Below are 14693 nucleotides of genomic sequence, written 5' to 3'. Positions count from 1 at the left end.
AAAGCAGTGTGTGTTGGCAGATGTTGTAGGTGGTTAGGGTCGGAATGATACAGAAGTGAGGAATGTAGGAAGTAAGGCAGGTAGTGCAGCCTCCACTCCTGAGAAGAGTTTGCAGACAGAGGCTGACCAGAGACACAAAATTTACCACCAGCTTTTCTGATAGAGAAGAAATAAGAAGAAAGTGGCTTATTTCATGAATATCAGTCATACAACATTAAATGAGTCAATAATACTTCTCAGTGTAGATACCTATCTGCTTATGACCCACCCCCCGCCCTCTTGAGTTTATGAGTTTTCAAAATCAAGTTGTAATTACCAGGACACTTTTTTCTAAGTAATATCATTAGTTTTAATTGAAGACTTTTTGAACATGAAAGATTTTATTATACTTCAAAACTTCGTCAGAAAAAATGACCTCAAAAACAATACTAGATTTAGCTTCTTTACAAATTCCCATTATTTCATGAGTGTCTTATTTTATTATCAAGTACCTAATTTCTAAATGCAATAGTAATTATTTTAGAATTTTGTAACAGGGTATAAGTGCTATGAGACATTATGAGTACACCACTTTCTTTACATATTAAAGCATAATTTATGTTTTTTGATGCAGTGCATATAATTTTATATGAAGTTTTAAATTTAGGATGTTATTTCTTTTTTGATTCGGAAAAAATAGTTATAGGGAAGGACAGAGAATGATGCTGTAATTCCAATTCACAGTCTGTATCATGCACCTTATTTCTGAATGTTACTTAATACTTAATCTTTTTTCTAATGTTTATGCATATAAGAACAATTTATGTTAGAGAGAGTAAACTTCACTGTTAATTAAGAGGAAAAAAGGAATGTCTCCATAGCCTGAACTCTGCCCAGTGGAAAGAATGCCCCCAAGCCAAAGTGTAACACCAGTCCTTAAGGGAAATACAATCTTGATTCCATTGCTTTTAAATACGAGCTCCTTTTCTGTTTCAATGTAGCCTAATTCAGGTGAAACAAAACCACTGATCAGAATGACAGAAATCTAATACTCATTTGAAATAGGCTAGTAAAGTGAGCCATAGATTGATCCTGCTAGTTTGATCTTACTAGTTTGGCCCTTGTGAACTTGGCAGAAAATATAAGCAGCCATGTCTTTAGAACCCCTAGTGGATAAAGAATATGCAACTTGTTGTGTGTCGTTTTACAAACTAACAGGGTTTTGTGGATAACTACTGTTCCATCTCTGTTTTCTGTGTTATGAATTCCAGTGATAGTTTTCAAATTGACATCAGTGATCCAAGGCATCTGTAATGCAGAATGAGTAAGATGGAACCAATATAGGGAAGGCAAAAAAAGTCTTCATTATTAGAGCCAGTATTATCTATTTCTCATCTGTCAAATTTAAGAATTATTCATCAAATAGGCAAAGAGGAGTAGAGAAAGGAATCTTGTTTTTAGTTCAAGATTCTATTAACAACTTTTCCATAGAAATGATTCCTGGCCAGGTGTGGTGGCTCACGCCTGTAATCCCAGCACTTTGGGAGGCCAAGGCGGGCGGATCACGAGGTCAGGAGATCGAGACCACCCTGGCTAACATGGTGAAACCCCGTCTCTACTAAAAACACACACACAAAAATTAGCCAGGCGTGGTGGCGGGCGCCTGTAGTCCCAGCTACTCGGGAGGGTGAGGCAGGAGAATGGCATGAACCCAGGAGGCGGAGCTTGCAGTGAGCCGAGATCGCGCCACTGCACTCCAGCCTGGGTGACAGAGCAAGACTCCATCTCAAAAAAAAAAAAAGAAATGATTTCTAACTGTACTGCATGATTCTGTTTTCATAGTTGTGATTTTGTCTGTCTGTCTAAAGGCTGATAGCTAATTTGTTGTGGCTTGGAAGAAATACTAATTCTCTTTGGGGTTTTCCTCTTTAGCGGTGGGTCTCGGAAAAGTTCATTGTTGAGGGCTTAAGAGATTTGGAACTATTTGGAGGTAAGTACAGTATGGCATTTAGCCATCACTTCAGGATATAAAAAATCACTACTTTTTTGTTGACTAAAGCAATCTATAGCAATTAGCAATTCTAAGGGCAAGTGTAATCTACAGTTATTGGATTTCTTTGGTTCCTTTATGAATTTATGGTTTCCCAAAGATTTGAAGACTAACCTGGCAATTTTCCTTGGCCTCTCTTGATTGTTAGAAAGCCAGTATTTACTTAAAAGCATATATGTTTTCTTTTGTCCAGGTGAAATACATATTTTTAAAGAAAGAAAACTAAAAGTCTCTAGCCTTGAAGATTTAAAAAATAATTGTCAAGACAAAGGAAGCAATGATCTGGAAGTTCTGGTTTTATCGCTCAATCTAGTTGACTCATTTTTTCATGGTAGAAATTATGAAACTTAAGAGAACAGAATGAAGGAAAAGTCTTTCAGAGCAAAAATATGAACTTCTATTGTAAAACCTGAATGTTGATTTCAGAAGTAAACCTTGACAGGCCTAGGCATTACCCTTTGGCCATTTTCAAAGTGAGCCTTTTAGGGAACTGTCATCTTAATTTAGGGCAAAAAAAATTATTTTCAAAAAAAATAATAGTAGAGCACCATTCTTTGTGTCTGAATACCAAGGTACTCTTTTAGGATCTTATAGTTTAAGAAACAGATTATCAGCCGGGCGCGGTGGCTCACACCTGTAATCCCAGCACTTTGGGAGGCCAAGGCAGGCAGATCACGAGGTCAGGAGATTGAGACCATCCTGGCTAACATGGTGAAACCCCGTCTCTACTAAGAATACAAAAAAATTAGCCAGGCGTAGTGGTGGGTGCCTGTAATCCCAGTCACACTCGAGAGGCTGAGGCAGGAGAGTGGCGTGAATCTGGGAGGCAGAGCTTACAGTGAGTGGAGATCGCACCACTGCACTGCAGCCTGGGCGACAGAGCGAGAAAGAGCGAGAAAGAGTGAGTCTCAAAAAAAAAAAAAGAAAAAGAAAAGAAACAGATTATCAGGCCGGACATGGTGGCTCACGCCTGTAATCCCAGCACTTTGGGAGGCCGAGGCAGGCAGATCACTTAAGGTCAGGAATTCGGGACCAGCCAGGCCAATGTGGTGAAATCCCGTCTCTACTAAAAATACAAAAATTAGCTGGTCGTGGTGGCGCGCACTGTAGTCCCAGCTACTTGGGAAGCTGAGGCAGGAGAATCGCTTGAACCCAGGAGGTGGAGGTTGCCGTGAACCAAGATGGCACCACTGCACTCCAGCCTGGGTGACAGAGCAACACTCCGTCTCAAAAAAAAAAAAAAAAAAATCAGATTATCGGCCGGGCATGGTGGCTCACGCATGTAATCCCAGCACTTTGGGAGGCCAAGGCAGGCGAATCACCTGAGGTCAGGAGTTCGAGACCAGGCTGGCCAACGTGGTGAAATCCCATCTCTACTGAAAATACAAAAATTAGCCAGGCATGGTGGCGCACACCTGTGGTCCCAGCTACTAGGGAGACTGAGGCAGGAGAATGGCTTGAAATCAGGAGGTGGAGGTTGCAGTGAGCCGAGATCACGCCACTGCGCTCCAGCCTGGGTGAAAGAGCAAGGCTGAGTTTTTGAGACTCCGTCTCAGAAAATAAATAAAATAAGAAGTAAATTTAAAAAGCAGATTATCAGATTGAGTACATTGGTTAGCTGATCCAAAATACCCCCAGATAGGATTTTTTGTTTTGGGGGGGTTTTTTTTGTTTTGTTTTGTTTTTTGTTGTTTTGTTTTGAGATGGAGTCTCGCTTTGTTGCCCAAGCTGGAGTGCAGTGGCACGATCTCGGCTCACTGCAACCTCCGCCTCCCGGGTTCAAGAGATTCTCCTGTCTCAGCCCTCCTGAGTAGCTGGGATTACAGGAGCACACCACCATACCCGGCTTAATTTTTTTTGTATTTTTAGTTGAGATGGGGTTTCACTTTGGGAGGCCGAGGCGGGCAGACCATGAGGTCAGGGATAGATTTAAGTAATTGAAAACTCACACTTGTTAGTTACTAGGTGGTACCTATTAATTTATTTTCCCTAACACATCTCAAAGAATTTCTGGACTAGAATTTTTGTGAACTTTGTCAGTGTTATGTTTTAGACAAATGGGAGTTTAGAAAAATGATGAGTTCTATATATTTTAGTTGGAAAGAATTAGTTAGATGCACAGTAAAGGAAAGGCTAGTGGAACAAAAATACCACATTCTGTTCCTATTCTCATTTTCTTCCCATCATTAATGGGAATAAAATGGTTTAAAATTAAACAGTGATGCAGGGCGCAGTGGCTCACTCCTGTTATCGCAGCACTTTGGGAGGCCGAAGCAGGCAGATCACAAGGTCAAGGAGTTCAGGACCAGCCTGGCCAATATGGTGAAAACCCCATCTCTGCTAAAAATACAAAAAAAATTAATCGGCATGGTGGCGCACGCCTGTAATCCCAGCTACTCAGGAGGCTGAGGCAGGAGAATTGCCAAGATCACACCACTGCACTCCTGCCTGGGCGACAGAGGGAGACTCTGTCTCAAAATAAAAAACAAAAAAAAGTAGGCCAGGTGCAGTGGCTCACACCTGTAATCCCAGCACTTTAGAAGGCCGAGGCGGGCAGATCACCTGAGGTCAGGAGTTGGAGACCAGCCTGGCCAACATGGCAAAACCCCATCTCTACTAAAAATATAAAAATTAGCTGGGCGTGATGGCAGGCACCTGTAATCCCAGCTACTCGGGAGGCTGAGGCAGGAGAATCTCTTGAACCCGGGAGGCAGAGGCTGCAGTGAACCGAGATCATGCCACTGCACTCCAGCCTAGGGATAAAGCAAGACTCTGCCTCCAAAAAAAAAAAAAGAAGAAAGCATTTTCCTTGGTAACTAGACTTTTCTGATTTTGTATAGTTTAAGGTATTTAGAAATTTAAGATTATTAGAAATGTATAATCACCCCAATATTTTACAGTTAAAAATCTTCAGTTTGGTGATTTTTATCACTTATACAGAATAGAGAAGGTCAACAGCACTCACAGAATTTGACTTAAGAACACAAAGTTATTTCAGTTGTCCTTTGTTTTGTTCATTTTCACTAGGACTAGCAGAGCACCAAATGCCTTTGCTTTATTTACATTTAGAATCAAATCTATCTGACTTTAGAGAATCAGGTTGAGTAATGGTCCTTCATACACGTGTTGCTATATTAAAATTTTTGCCCCTTTTTGAAAAAACATGTTTTCTAGTTCCCACACTCACTGGGAAGTGGCCAACCATCTCTGTAACTATATAATGAATTATTTATTCACAAAGTATAAGGAACTGGCCTATTCATAACAACATTGTGTGTTGATGCCAAGTAAATGTATGACCAGAATTGTAGCAGTTGAGTTCTATCCAGTAAAGAATACCCATAGAATAGTAGATTTGCCACCTTTTGAAGAGCCATAGATCCATGTTTAAAGCCCCATCTCTCTGCAGCATTTTTACTGTGGATCTGTGTATGTGTGTTTATATGTAGCCCCACAGGCAATTTTTGCTGTAATGACTCTTAAGTGGTTTCTATTAATAAATGTAGTCCTAAGTACAATAATTGCTGTTCTGAATGTGGGTGTGTCTTCTGCTAAAACACAAAATGCCAACAATCAATTTCTCTACCCCAGAGCAGCCTCCGGGTGACACTCGGAGAAAAGTAAGTGACTTCCTAGGCCCTAGCACTATGGCTGTTGCATGGAGATGATTTCTTGTGGAAGTTTGTGTGTTCTGTTGGCTTATCATTTTATGTTTCTGCTTATCTGTCACTGAGCTTTATTTGTAGTGTGATTTTTGTACTTGTGGAGATTCAGGTTTCACCCTGGAAAGATTTGGATGTGTAATTTGAAAACTGAAAAAAGTCTCAGGTACTTTTTGTCTCTTCTGGGGATTAAGGTCTCCTCCCCTCCCCAGCCCTGCCAATCGACCACCACCCCTTCCCCCAAAAAAGTAAGTTTCAATAATCTGAAATACGGTTATTGTTTAGTGACTAATGGTATTAAATTTTCTGTCCTTAGTCTATTAATAATAGATTTGCGTCCACAGACATAATACAGATCTCTGTCTAGACCTCAAATCTCTTACTTTAAAAACAAAAGCAAAATTAAAAAGTATAAAACAGAACATTTACTTTTTTCATTGGTGAAAGCTGCAAGATTCTTACCCTGTTTCCTTCTCTTCTAGTTTATTTTACTTAAATAAATAGCACCAGATGTGCACAATGTACCAAGCTATTTTTGAAAATATGAATCAGCGTCTTATAAAGAGAGAGGATAAGAACTTTCCTACCTAGACTTCTGACTCTGTTCAGATTGTAGACATTTGCAGCTTCTGCAGCAGCCCAAGGTTGAGTGAAGGACAATGATGTTGACTCGGAATTCTGAGTAAAGCTTTGGCTATGCTTACGTCATCCACTAATCAGGAGCACCTCTCTATCAGATCCAAATGCTTTCCAATCTGGAGACCAAAAATGTTCCCTGTAGGCTCAGTTAGCTATTTTTCTAGAATACAATGCCAATTACATATAATTTTTATATTTTTACAGCTGCTGATGTTATATCAAAAGTTATCCTGCGTGAAACCTGTGGGAAGTTCAATGCGTTTATTTGGTAGCATTTTGTGAATATTGTCTTTGTATGCTTTACTGTAGTTTGTTTTAAACTCTTTAACACAGTTATTTTGTGGTCATTTCTGGATATCAGCTGCTTATGTATTTTTCAAATGCTTCAAAATGAATAAAATGCATTTCATGGTGGGGGAAACTAAGAAAACACTTTGATAGAATTAGTTACTTTCTATGAGCAATTTGAGATTATTACATTCCACTAATTAAACTATGTCATGCTGCATTTAAAGAGAATGGGCTAAATATTTCATTCTTTTTATCTGAGTTTCGACCTGTTCTAAAACTGAAACAGTGTGATGAACTAACCTTCCTTTCTTGTGGCAATGTCAGATGATCTGGACCTCTTCCTTTCAAAATATTGCCTGTTTCCTTGTTTGTTTGTTTGTTTTCCTAAATGAAGTTTGGTCTCTCTTTGAGTTCAGACCTATACAATATCCACAAAGAAGAAGGCCTCCATTTTAGAATCATTCCTAGTGAGCCGGGGACAGAGCAGTTGCTATCGCTGGACTAGTTCATTTTATGCAATTCCAGATTGCCTGTGAGCTCATATTGCCAGTTACATAAAGAACTTTCTTTTCTTTTCTTTTCTTTTTTTGAGACCGAGTCTCACTCTGTTGCCTAGGCTGGAGTGCAGTGGTGCAACCTCGGTTCACTGCAACCTCTGCCTCCTGGGTTCAAGCAGTTCTGCCTCAACCTCCCGAGTAGCTGGAATTACAGGTGTGTGCCATCATGCGCAGCTAATTTTTGTATTTTTAGTAGAGAATCTTTTCTGGTTTCACTATGTTGGCTGGTCTCAAACTCCTGACTTCAAGTGATCCACCTGACTCAGCCTCCCAAAGTGCTGGGATTACAGTCGTGAGCCACCGTGCCCAGTCAAGAACTTTCAAGAACTTCTTTTTTTTTTTTTTTTTTTTGAGATGGAACTTCACTTTTGTTGCCCAGGCTGGAGTGCAATGGTGCAATCTCGGCTCACTGCAATGTCTGCCTCCCGGGTTCAAGTGATTCTCCTGCCTCAGCCTCCCAAGTAGCTGGGATTATAGACATGTGCCACCACACCCAGCTAATTTTTTGTATTCAGTAGAGACAGGGTTTCACCATGTTGGCCAGGCTGGTTTCAAACTCCTGACCTCAGATGATCCACCCGCCTCGGCCTCCCAAAGTGCTGGGATTACAGGCGTGAGCCACCATGCCTGGCCAAGAACTTTCTTTCTTTTCTTTTCTTTTCTTTTCTTTTCTTTTCTTTTCTTTTCTTTTCTTTCTTTCTTTCTTTCTTTCTTTCTTTCTTTCTTTCTTTCTTTCTTTCTTTTTCTCTTTCTTTCTTTCTTTCTCTTTCTTTCTTTCTTTCTTTCTTTCTTTCTTTCTTTCTTTCTTTCTTTCTTTCTTTCTTTCTTTCTTTCTTTCTTTCTTTCTTTCTTTCTTTCTTTCCCTCCCTTCCTTCCTTCCTTCCTTCCTTCCTTCCTTCCTTCCTTCCTTCCTTCCTTCCTTCTTTCTTTTCTTTTCTTTTCTTTTCTTTTCTTTTCTTATTATTTTTTTGAAACGGAATGTCGCTCTGTCGCCCAGGCTGGAGTGCAGTGGCGCGATCTCAGCTCATTGCAAGCTCCGCCTCCCGAGTTCACGCCATTCTCCTGCCTCAGCCTCCCGAGTAGCTGGGACTACAGGCACCTGCTGCCATACCCGACTAATTTTTTATATTTTTAGTAGAGACGGGGTTTCACCATGTTGGCCAGGATGGGCTCGATCTCCTGATCTGCCTGCCTTGGCCTCCCAGAGTGCTGGGATTACAGGTGTGAGCCACCATGTCCGGCCCCCAGAACTTTATTTTCTAAAGGCCAGGTGTGGTGGCTCACACCTGTAAACCTAGCACTTTGGGAGGCTGAGGCAGGAGGAAGATTTGAGGACAGGAATTGGAGGCCAGCCTGGGCAACACAGTGAGACCCCATCTCTAAAAACAAAAAAACTAGCCAGGCATGGTGGCGCACACTGGTAGCCCTACCTACCCAGGAGGATAAGGCAGGAAAATCCCTTAAGCCCAGGAGTTCAAGGCTGCAGTGAGCTAGGATAGTGCCATTGCACTCCAGCCTGGGAGACAGAGTGAGGCTCTGTCCCTAATTGAAAAAGGAAAAAAAAAAGATTAGCCTGGCATGGTGGCATATACCTGGGAGGCTGAGGTGGGAGGATCTGCTTGAGCCCCGGAGTTCGAGGCTGTAGTGAGCTATAATCATGCCACTGTACTCCAGCCTGGGTGACAGAGTGAGACCCTGTCTCAAAAAAAAAAAAAAGAATTTTATTTTCTAAAACTAATACTTTTGGGTTAGTTTTAGTAGTTTTCTGTACTGCTAGAGAATAGAAATAAATATTTGTCAAGTTACTAGTTAAGCACATTGATAGTTTAATGAATCATTCCCTACCTAGGCTTAGCAAGAATGTGTCTTAGTGTATAGCCTAGTAGACAATATGTCTTATAAGCTTATATGCATGCCTGACAAGGAAAAGGGATATAATGAAGTATCTATCTGCCGGGCGTGGTGACTCACGCCTGTAATCCCAGCACTTTGGGAGGCTGAGGTGGGCGGATCACCTGAGGTCAGGAGTTTGAGACCAGCCTGGCCAACACAGTGAAACCCCGTCTTTACTAAAAATACAAAAAATTAGCCGGGCGTGGTATCATGCACCTGTAATCCCAGCTACTTGGGAGGCCAAGGGAGGAGAATCACTTGAACCCAGGAGGCAGAGGTTGCAGTGAGCCTATATCCCACTACTGCACTCCAGCCTGGGCAGCAGAGCGAGACTCTGTCTAAAAAAAAAAAAACCTAGCCAGGCATGGTGGCTCGCGCCTGTAGTCCCAGCTACTTAGAAGGCTGAGGCAGGAGAATCGCTTGAACCCAAAAGGCAGAGGCTATAGTGAGCTGAGATCGTGCCATTGTACTCCAGCCTGGGTGACAGAGCGAGACTCTGTCTCAAAAATAAATAAATAAAATAAAGTTTAATGGTCCTAGAATTTATTTTGAGAGCATTAGAAAACACAGATAAGTATAAAAACCAGTATCAAAGCAACTTTAACTACTGATCAAGCTCTGCTTAGGAATCTCTGTTTCCTCTATTTTCTCTTTTCTATTTTATTTGTTGAACAGGAGAGTCACCAAAAAGTAGAGAGCAATAGAAGGAGTAGGAGAATAGGATTCACACGTATTGAATGTCTTATACACCAGGTAGCACTAAGCTCTTAACATGTTTTATCTCATCTAATAGAGACAACACTGTGAGATGGAAATTACTCAGCTGCTGATATAATGGAGATTCCAAGAGATCAGAGTGACTTGCCCAGGGTCACAGAACCAGTAATAGACCTGAGTTCAAATTCTGCCTCTGTATGGCCCATAAGCCTATGCTCTTTGCGTTATAGCATATGTTTTATTTAAAATAGCCTTTCCCAATTATCTTTCCCAAAATTCAACAGATGGTAGGCACAGAAGGTTCCCTAGACAGATCTCTTTGGGAAATGCTAGGTTAAACAAAGTTAATAAGTTTTCTTACTACAGAATTTCTCAGTGCCTTTAATATGGACCTATACTTTGTGATCCTCCATGAGAGAGTATGCTGCATTTCCTAACTTCATTGGACATGGAAAGTTTTTCTATCCAACTGGCAGAATCAGAGTTCCGTGGGGCCCACTTTGGGGAAATCCTGTACTGAAACAATAGGAAAATGGGCAAGAGACAGGAAGAGGCATTTTCATCTTGGAGAAAGCTCACACGACTGATAAATGTATGAAGAGATCCTTATCTTCCTTAGTAACCAGGGAAATGTAAATCAAATCCACAAGACTGGCGAAAATTAAGAAATCTGAAAATACCAATGTTGGGGAAAAGATAATAAGAACACATGTGGCTGGGCACGGTGGCTCATGCCTGTAATCTTAGCACTTTGTGAGCCAAGCTGGGTGGATCACTTGAGGTCAGGAGTTCAAGACCAGCTGGGCAACATGGCAAAACGCCATCTCTACAAAAAAATACAAAACTTAGCCAGGCGTGGTGGTCCCAGCTACTTAGGAGGCTGAGTCAGGAGAACCGCTTGGACCCAGGAGGCGGAAGTTGCACTGAGCCGAGATCGTGCCACTGCACTCCAGCCTGGTGACAGAGTGAGACTCCGTCTTAAAAACAAAAACAAAAACAAAAAACACGTACGTCGCTGGTGGGAGTGTAAATTGGTATAACCATTTTGAAAAATAATTTGGCGTTGTCTCATAAAGTTGATTGTTCATATACTCTTGTCACCTAGCAATTCCATCCACTCCTAAGTACAAGCTTTAGTCAGGAGACATATTCAAACATGTTTATAGTAGCACAGTCCATAACAGCAGAACAGAAAAACAATCCAAATGACCCATCAATGTTGGAATAGGTAAACTGAGATATATTCATGTGATTAATATATTATACAGCAGTGAAAATGGGTGAACTACAGTGAAATACAACAATTTGGCCAAATCTTAGAAATATAAAAATTGATTAAATTAGAAATGGAATTTGGTGACAGGGCTTAATTTTGCTTGACTAGGTTCCTCTTATTGTCAGGGTAAGTGGTGAAGGAGACAGAGCCCACCTGGGGGTTTCTTTCTGCATCAGCGGCATCAGCTATTTTGAAACCACATACAGCCAGTAATCGCAGCTAGTTGGAAGGCTGAGGCAGGAGGATCAATTGAGCCCAGGAGTTCAAGGCCACAGTGAGCCAGGATCTCACCACTGCACTTTAGCCTGAGCGACAGAGAGAGACCCCATCGCTTAAAAACAACAGCAACAAATCAACAAATAAACCAGATACACGTGAAATGTCAGCCGACAGGGTGGCAGATTAATTTCACTGGCTTGGGCCTGGATCCTGTGCCGTGTACTCACGCTTTGATTTTTAGCAAGTCACTTAATCTCCTTGGCCCTCGTTTTTGTTAGTGAAAAGTGGAGATAAGATCTGTCCTGGCTACTTCACTGAGCTACGGAGGAGATCATGTGCAAAAGTATACCCTGGTCATCTAACAGGTATAGAGCACTGTCATCTTTATGGTTTCCTCTGCAGAGCCGCTTCCCAAAGAGTTGTTCAAGCACCGCCTTGTCAGAACACTCTCAGCTCGTGCTCTTCTGGATAGTGCTGGGCCAGGAGCCTCTCATACTTTCCCAAAGGACTTTTTCTGCCTGGAGGTCAGGTTTGTGAGTGTAGCACATGAAACATGAGCTGGCCCAGGTTTCTCCGTTTCAGTTAGATGTGCATCTAAAGAAAGAGAATCTAAAAAAAAAGAAAAGCAGTCACAGTCCCTAAATCATACACATAAATTTAGGTCTGGAAGAAGGAAACAGTCCATTAACCTGAAAGAAGAGCTGTTGGTCTGCTGTGTGTTTTGCACAAACTCAGACATGGTTGGACACCTTCCTCTAGGACCTCAGAGGCCAGAGTTGTGACACATCCTAAATGGCTAGACTCCAGCTTCACTCACAGCACACGTGGGCAGGAAAAAGGGAGCAGGCCACGTCGACTGCCTGGATGATGCCTGAGACCTGATAGCTCTGTGCCTTGCCTGCAGCTCAGGGCATCAGTGGTTCTCCCACTTCACTGGAAATGCAGGCAATGACTGGCCCGGGCTCTTGGTTTGCTAAAGAGGGGCTACTCCTGGCCACATTTTCACTAGAGCAAGATTCAGTGTTTGACCTTTTGGGATCTTGTGGTCAGGACCTTAAAACTAGGATCCTAATGCATCAGGAAATTCAAGAGAACCCCTACCTCTCTACCTGCTTCTCTTTTCCAAACATGCTTTTATTCTCTAGACATCCCTTCTCCAAGTGAGAATTTCATAGGTTTTAGCAAATGCATTGATCGTTGGAAAGGACAAGCAGATTAACGGTTGATGGGAACAGGTCCTTGTCTCCCTGTTTATAGACAGCCCTAACACTTGTTCTGATATTAGTGCTGATTACTACACTGAATGTGATGTTTTGTTTGTCTTCAAATAGTGTTGGCACCAAGTCGGGATTTGTGTGTGTGTTTGGATGCCAGTCTCCTCGTGGGTCTGAATTACCACCTTCACCACACTCCCATCCCACCCCCAGTTTTCTCTACTAACCTATTTTTTTTTTCTTTTTTAGACCAATGATGCGAGCTCAGAGTCAATAGCATCCTTCTCTAAACAGGAGGTCATGAGTAGCTTTCTGCCAGAGGGAGGGTGTTACGAGCTGCTCACTGTGATAGGTATGCGCAGGCACCGTCCTTACTCTCCTGCTCTCCTGCTCCAGGGGCTGCTGCAGCTTTCTCAGCAGCCCCAGATGTGTGTACAGCAGAGGCTCTCCGCTAGTTAGGAGGATTCATGGGCACAGACTTGCTTCTGTGGGTCTCCTCTGTTTTTTCCTGCCGAGTATGGGAAGAGATCAAACTTCCAGGAGAGAAGCTCTTTTGCCATCTTTCCTTTGTGGCTGCATGTTTCTGGTGTCCTGGCCACAGTGAGTCAGAAAGGTTGGCTGAGAAGGAACTGATGGGAGAAAAATCAAGAAATGTGAGCCATGAACGTAACAGTTAAATTCTGCTGGGAAAAGGAAAAAAAAAAAGTAACAGTAGTGAAAAATTTAACATTAAGTTTCTTTTGAAATCAAGTCCCTTTTTTAAGGAAAAATGTTTAAAAACCCTTTGTTGTTCTTGTCCTTGTGTATGGCATTCCTCTTTTCTTTTAGGCAAAGGATTTGAGGACCTGATGACTGTGAATCTAGCGAGGTACAAACCAACGGGAGAGTATGTGACTGTACGGAGGATTAACCTAGAAGCTTGTTCCAATGAGATGGTAACATTCTTGCAGGTAATAAACCATGAGTGTGTCACCTGGAGGGAGGGTGGGCTCTTGGCTCTGATAATAATTACAAGGAATTACAAAGAAATGAAGGGAGAGTAAACCTTCGGAAGTTACGGAAGCTTTCAGTGGAGAATCCTGGCCATTTGGCACTAAGGACTGGGCTCAGGCTAATTTACATTTCACTTTTCTTCTCCAAACACTCCCTTCTGGCTCCTTTATTCATTTATTTATTATTTGGAGAGAAGCTAAGTAACTTGCTCATGGCAGAGGCAGGATTCAAATCCAGGCCATCTTCTTCCAGTTGCAAGGCACCTGCCCTGCCACCAGTGGCCATCTTCTGGCTCTCAGCATCTTATTTGCCTGATGTTCCTTTCGTTTTCTTTTTCTTTTTCTTTTCTTTTTTCTTTTTTTTTTTTGAGACAGATTCTCACTCTGTCACCCAGGCTGGAGTGCAGTGGCACAATCTCAGCTCCTGGGTTCATGTGATTCTCCTGCCTTAGCCTCCCAAGTAGCTAGTACTATAGGCACACACCACTGCGCCTGGCTAACTTTTTTTTTTTTTTTTTTGAGACAGAGTCTCGCTCTGTTGCCCAGGCTGGAGTGCAGTGGCAAGATCTCTGCTCACTGCAAGCTCCACCTCCCAGGTTCACACCATCCTCCTGCCTCAGCCTCCCAAGTAGCTGAGACTACAGGCGCACGCTGCCACGCCCGGCTAATTTTTTTGTATTTTTAGTAGAGACGGAGTTTCACCGTATTAGCCAGGATGGTCTCGATCTCCTGACTTTATGATCCGCCTGCCTCGGCCTCCCAACCGGCTAACTTTTGTATTTTTAGTAAAGATGGGGTTTCTTCATGTTGGCCAGGCTGGTCTCAAACTCCTGACTTCAGGTGATCCGCCTGCCTTGGTCTCCCAAAGTGCTGTGATTATAAACGTGAGCCACCGCGTCTGGCTTCTTTTTTTTTTTTTTGAGACAGGGTCTCATTTTATTGCCCTGGCTGGAGTACAGTGGCAGCAGCACAGCTCACTGCAGCCTTAACCTGCTAGGCTCAAGTGATTCTCCTGCCTCAGCCCCCCAAATAGCTGGGACTATAGGCACACCACACCTGGCTAATTTTTGTATTTTTTGTAGAGACAGGGTTTCACCATCTTGCCCAGGCTGGTCTCAAACTCCTGAGCTTGAGCAATCAAGTTGCTCCGGCCTCCCAAAGTGCTAGGATTACAGGTGTGAGTCACCATGTCCAGTCCTGACAT

General features: G+C 42.4%; 1 protein-coding gene across 37 annotated transcripts in view; it reads left to right on the top strand.

Annotated features, from left to right (window-relative positions):
* STRADA (STE20 related adaptor alpha) overlaps nt 1-14693 on the top strand; it is a 39109-nt gene that overhangs the window by 16119 nt on the left and 8297 nt on the right. For 14 of the 37 annotated variants that reach the window (XM_074020079.1, XM_045375815.2, XM_074020090.1 and 11 more), the window contains exons 3-4: nt 12747-12849; nt 13326-13447. In XM_074020079.1, the coding sequence (XP_073876180.1) occupies nt 12747-12849; nt 13326-13447 (225 nt within the window). Of the gene's footprint in view, nt 1-1911; nt 1970-5620; nt 5650-7213; nt 7333-12746; nt 12850-13325; nt 13448-14693 lie in introns of those variants that run through there. The other 23 variants (XM_074020088.1, XM_045375810.2, XM_005584652.4 and 20 more) reach the window with 3 other exon arrangements.

Source organism: Macaca fascicularis, chromosome 16 (assembly GCF_037993035.2).
Source record: "Macaca fascicularis isolate 582-1 chromosome 16, T2T-MFA8v1.1".
Classification (NCBI taxonomy): Eukaryota; Metazoa; Chordata; class Mammalia; order Primates; family Cercopithecidae; genus Macaca; species Macaca fascicularis.
Note: the sequence above shows the minus strand (reverse complement) of the source record. Positions and strands in the feature narration are given on the sequence as shown.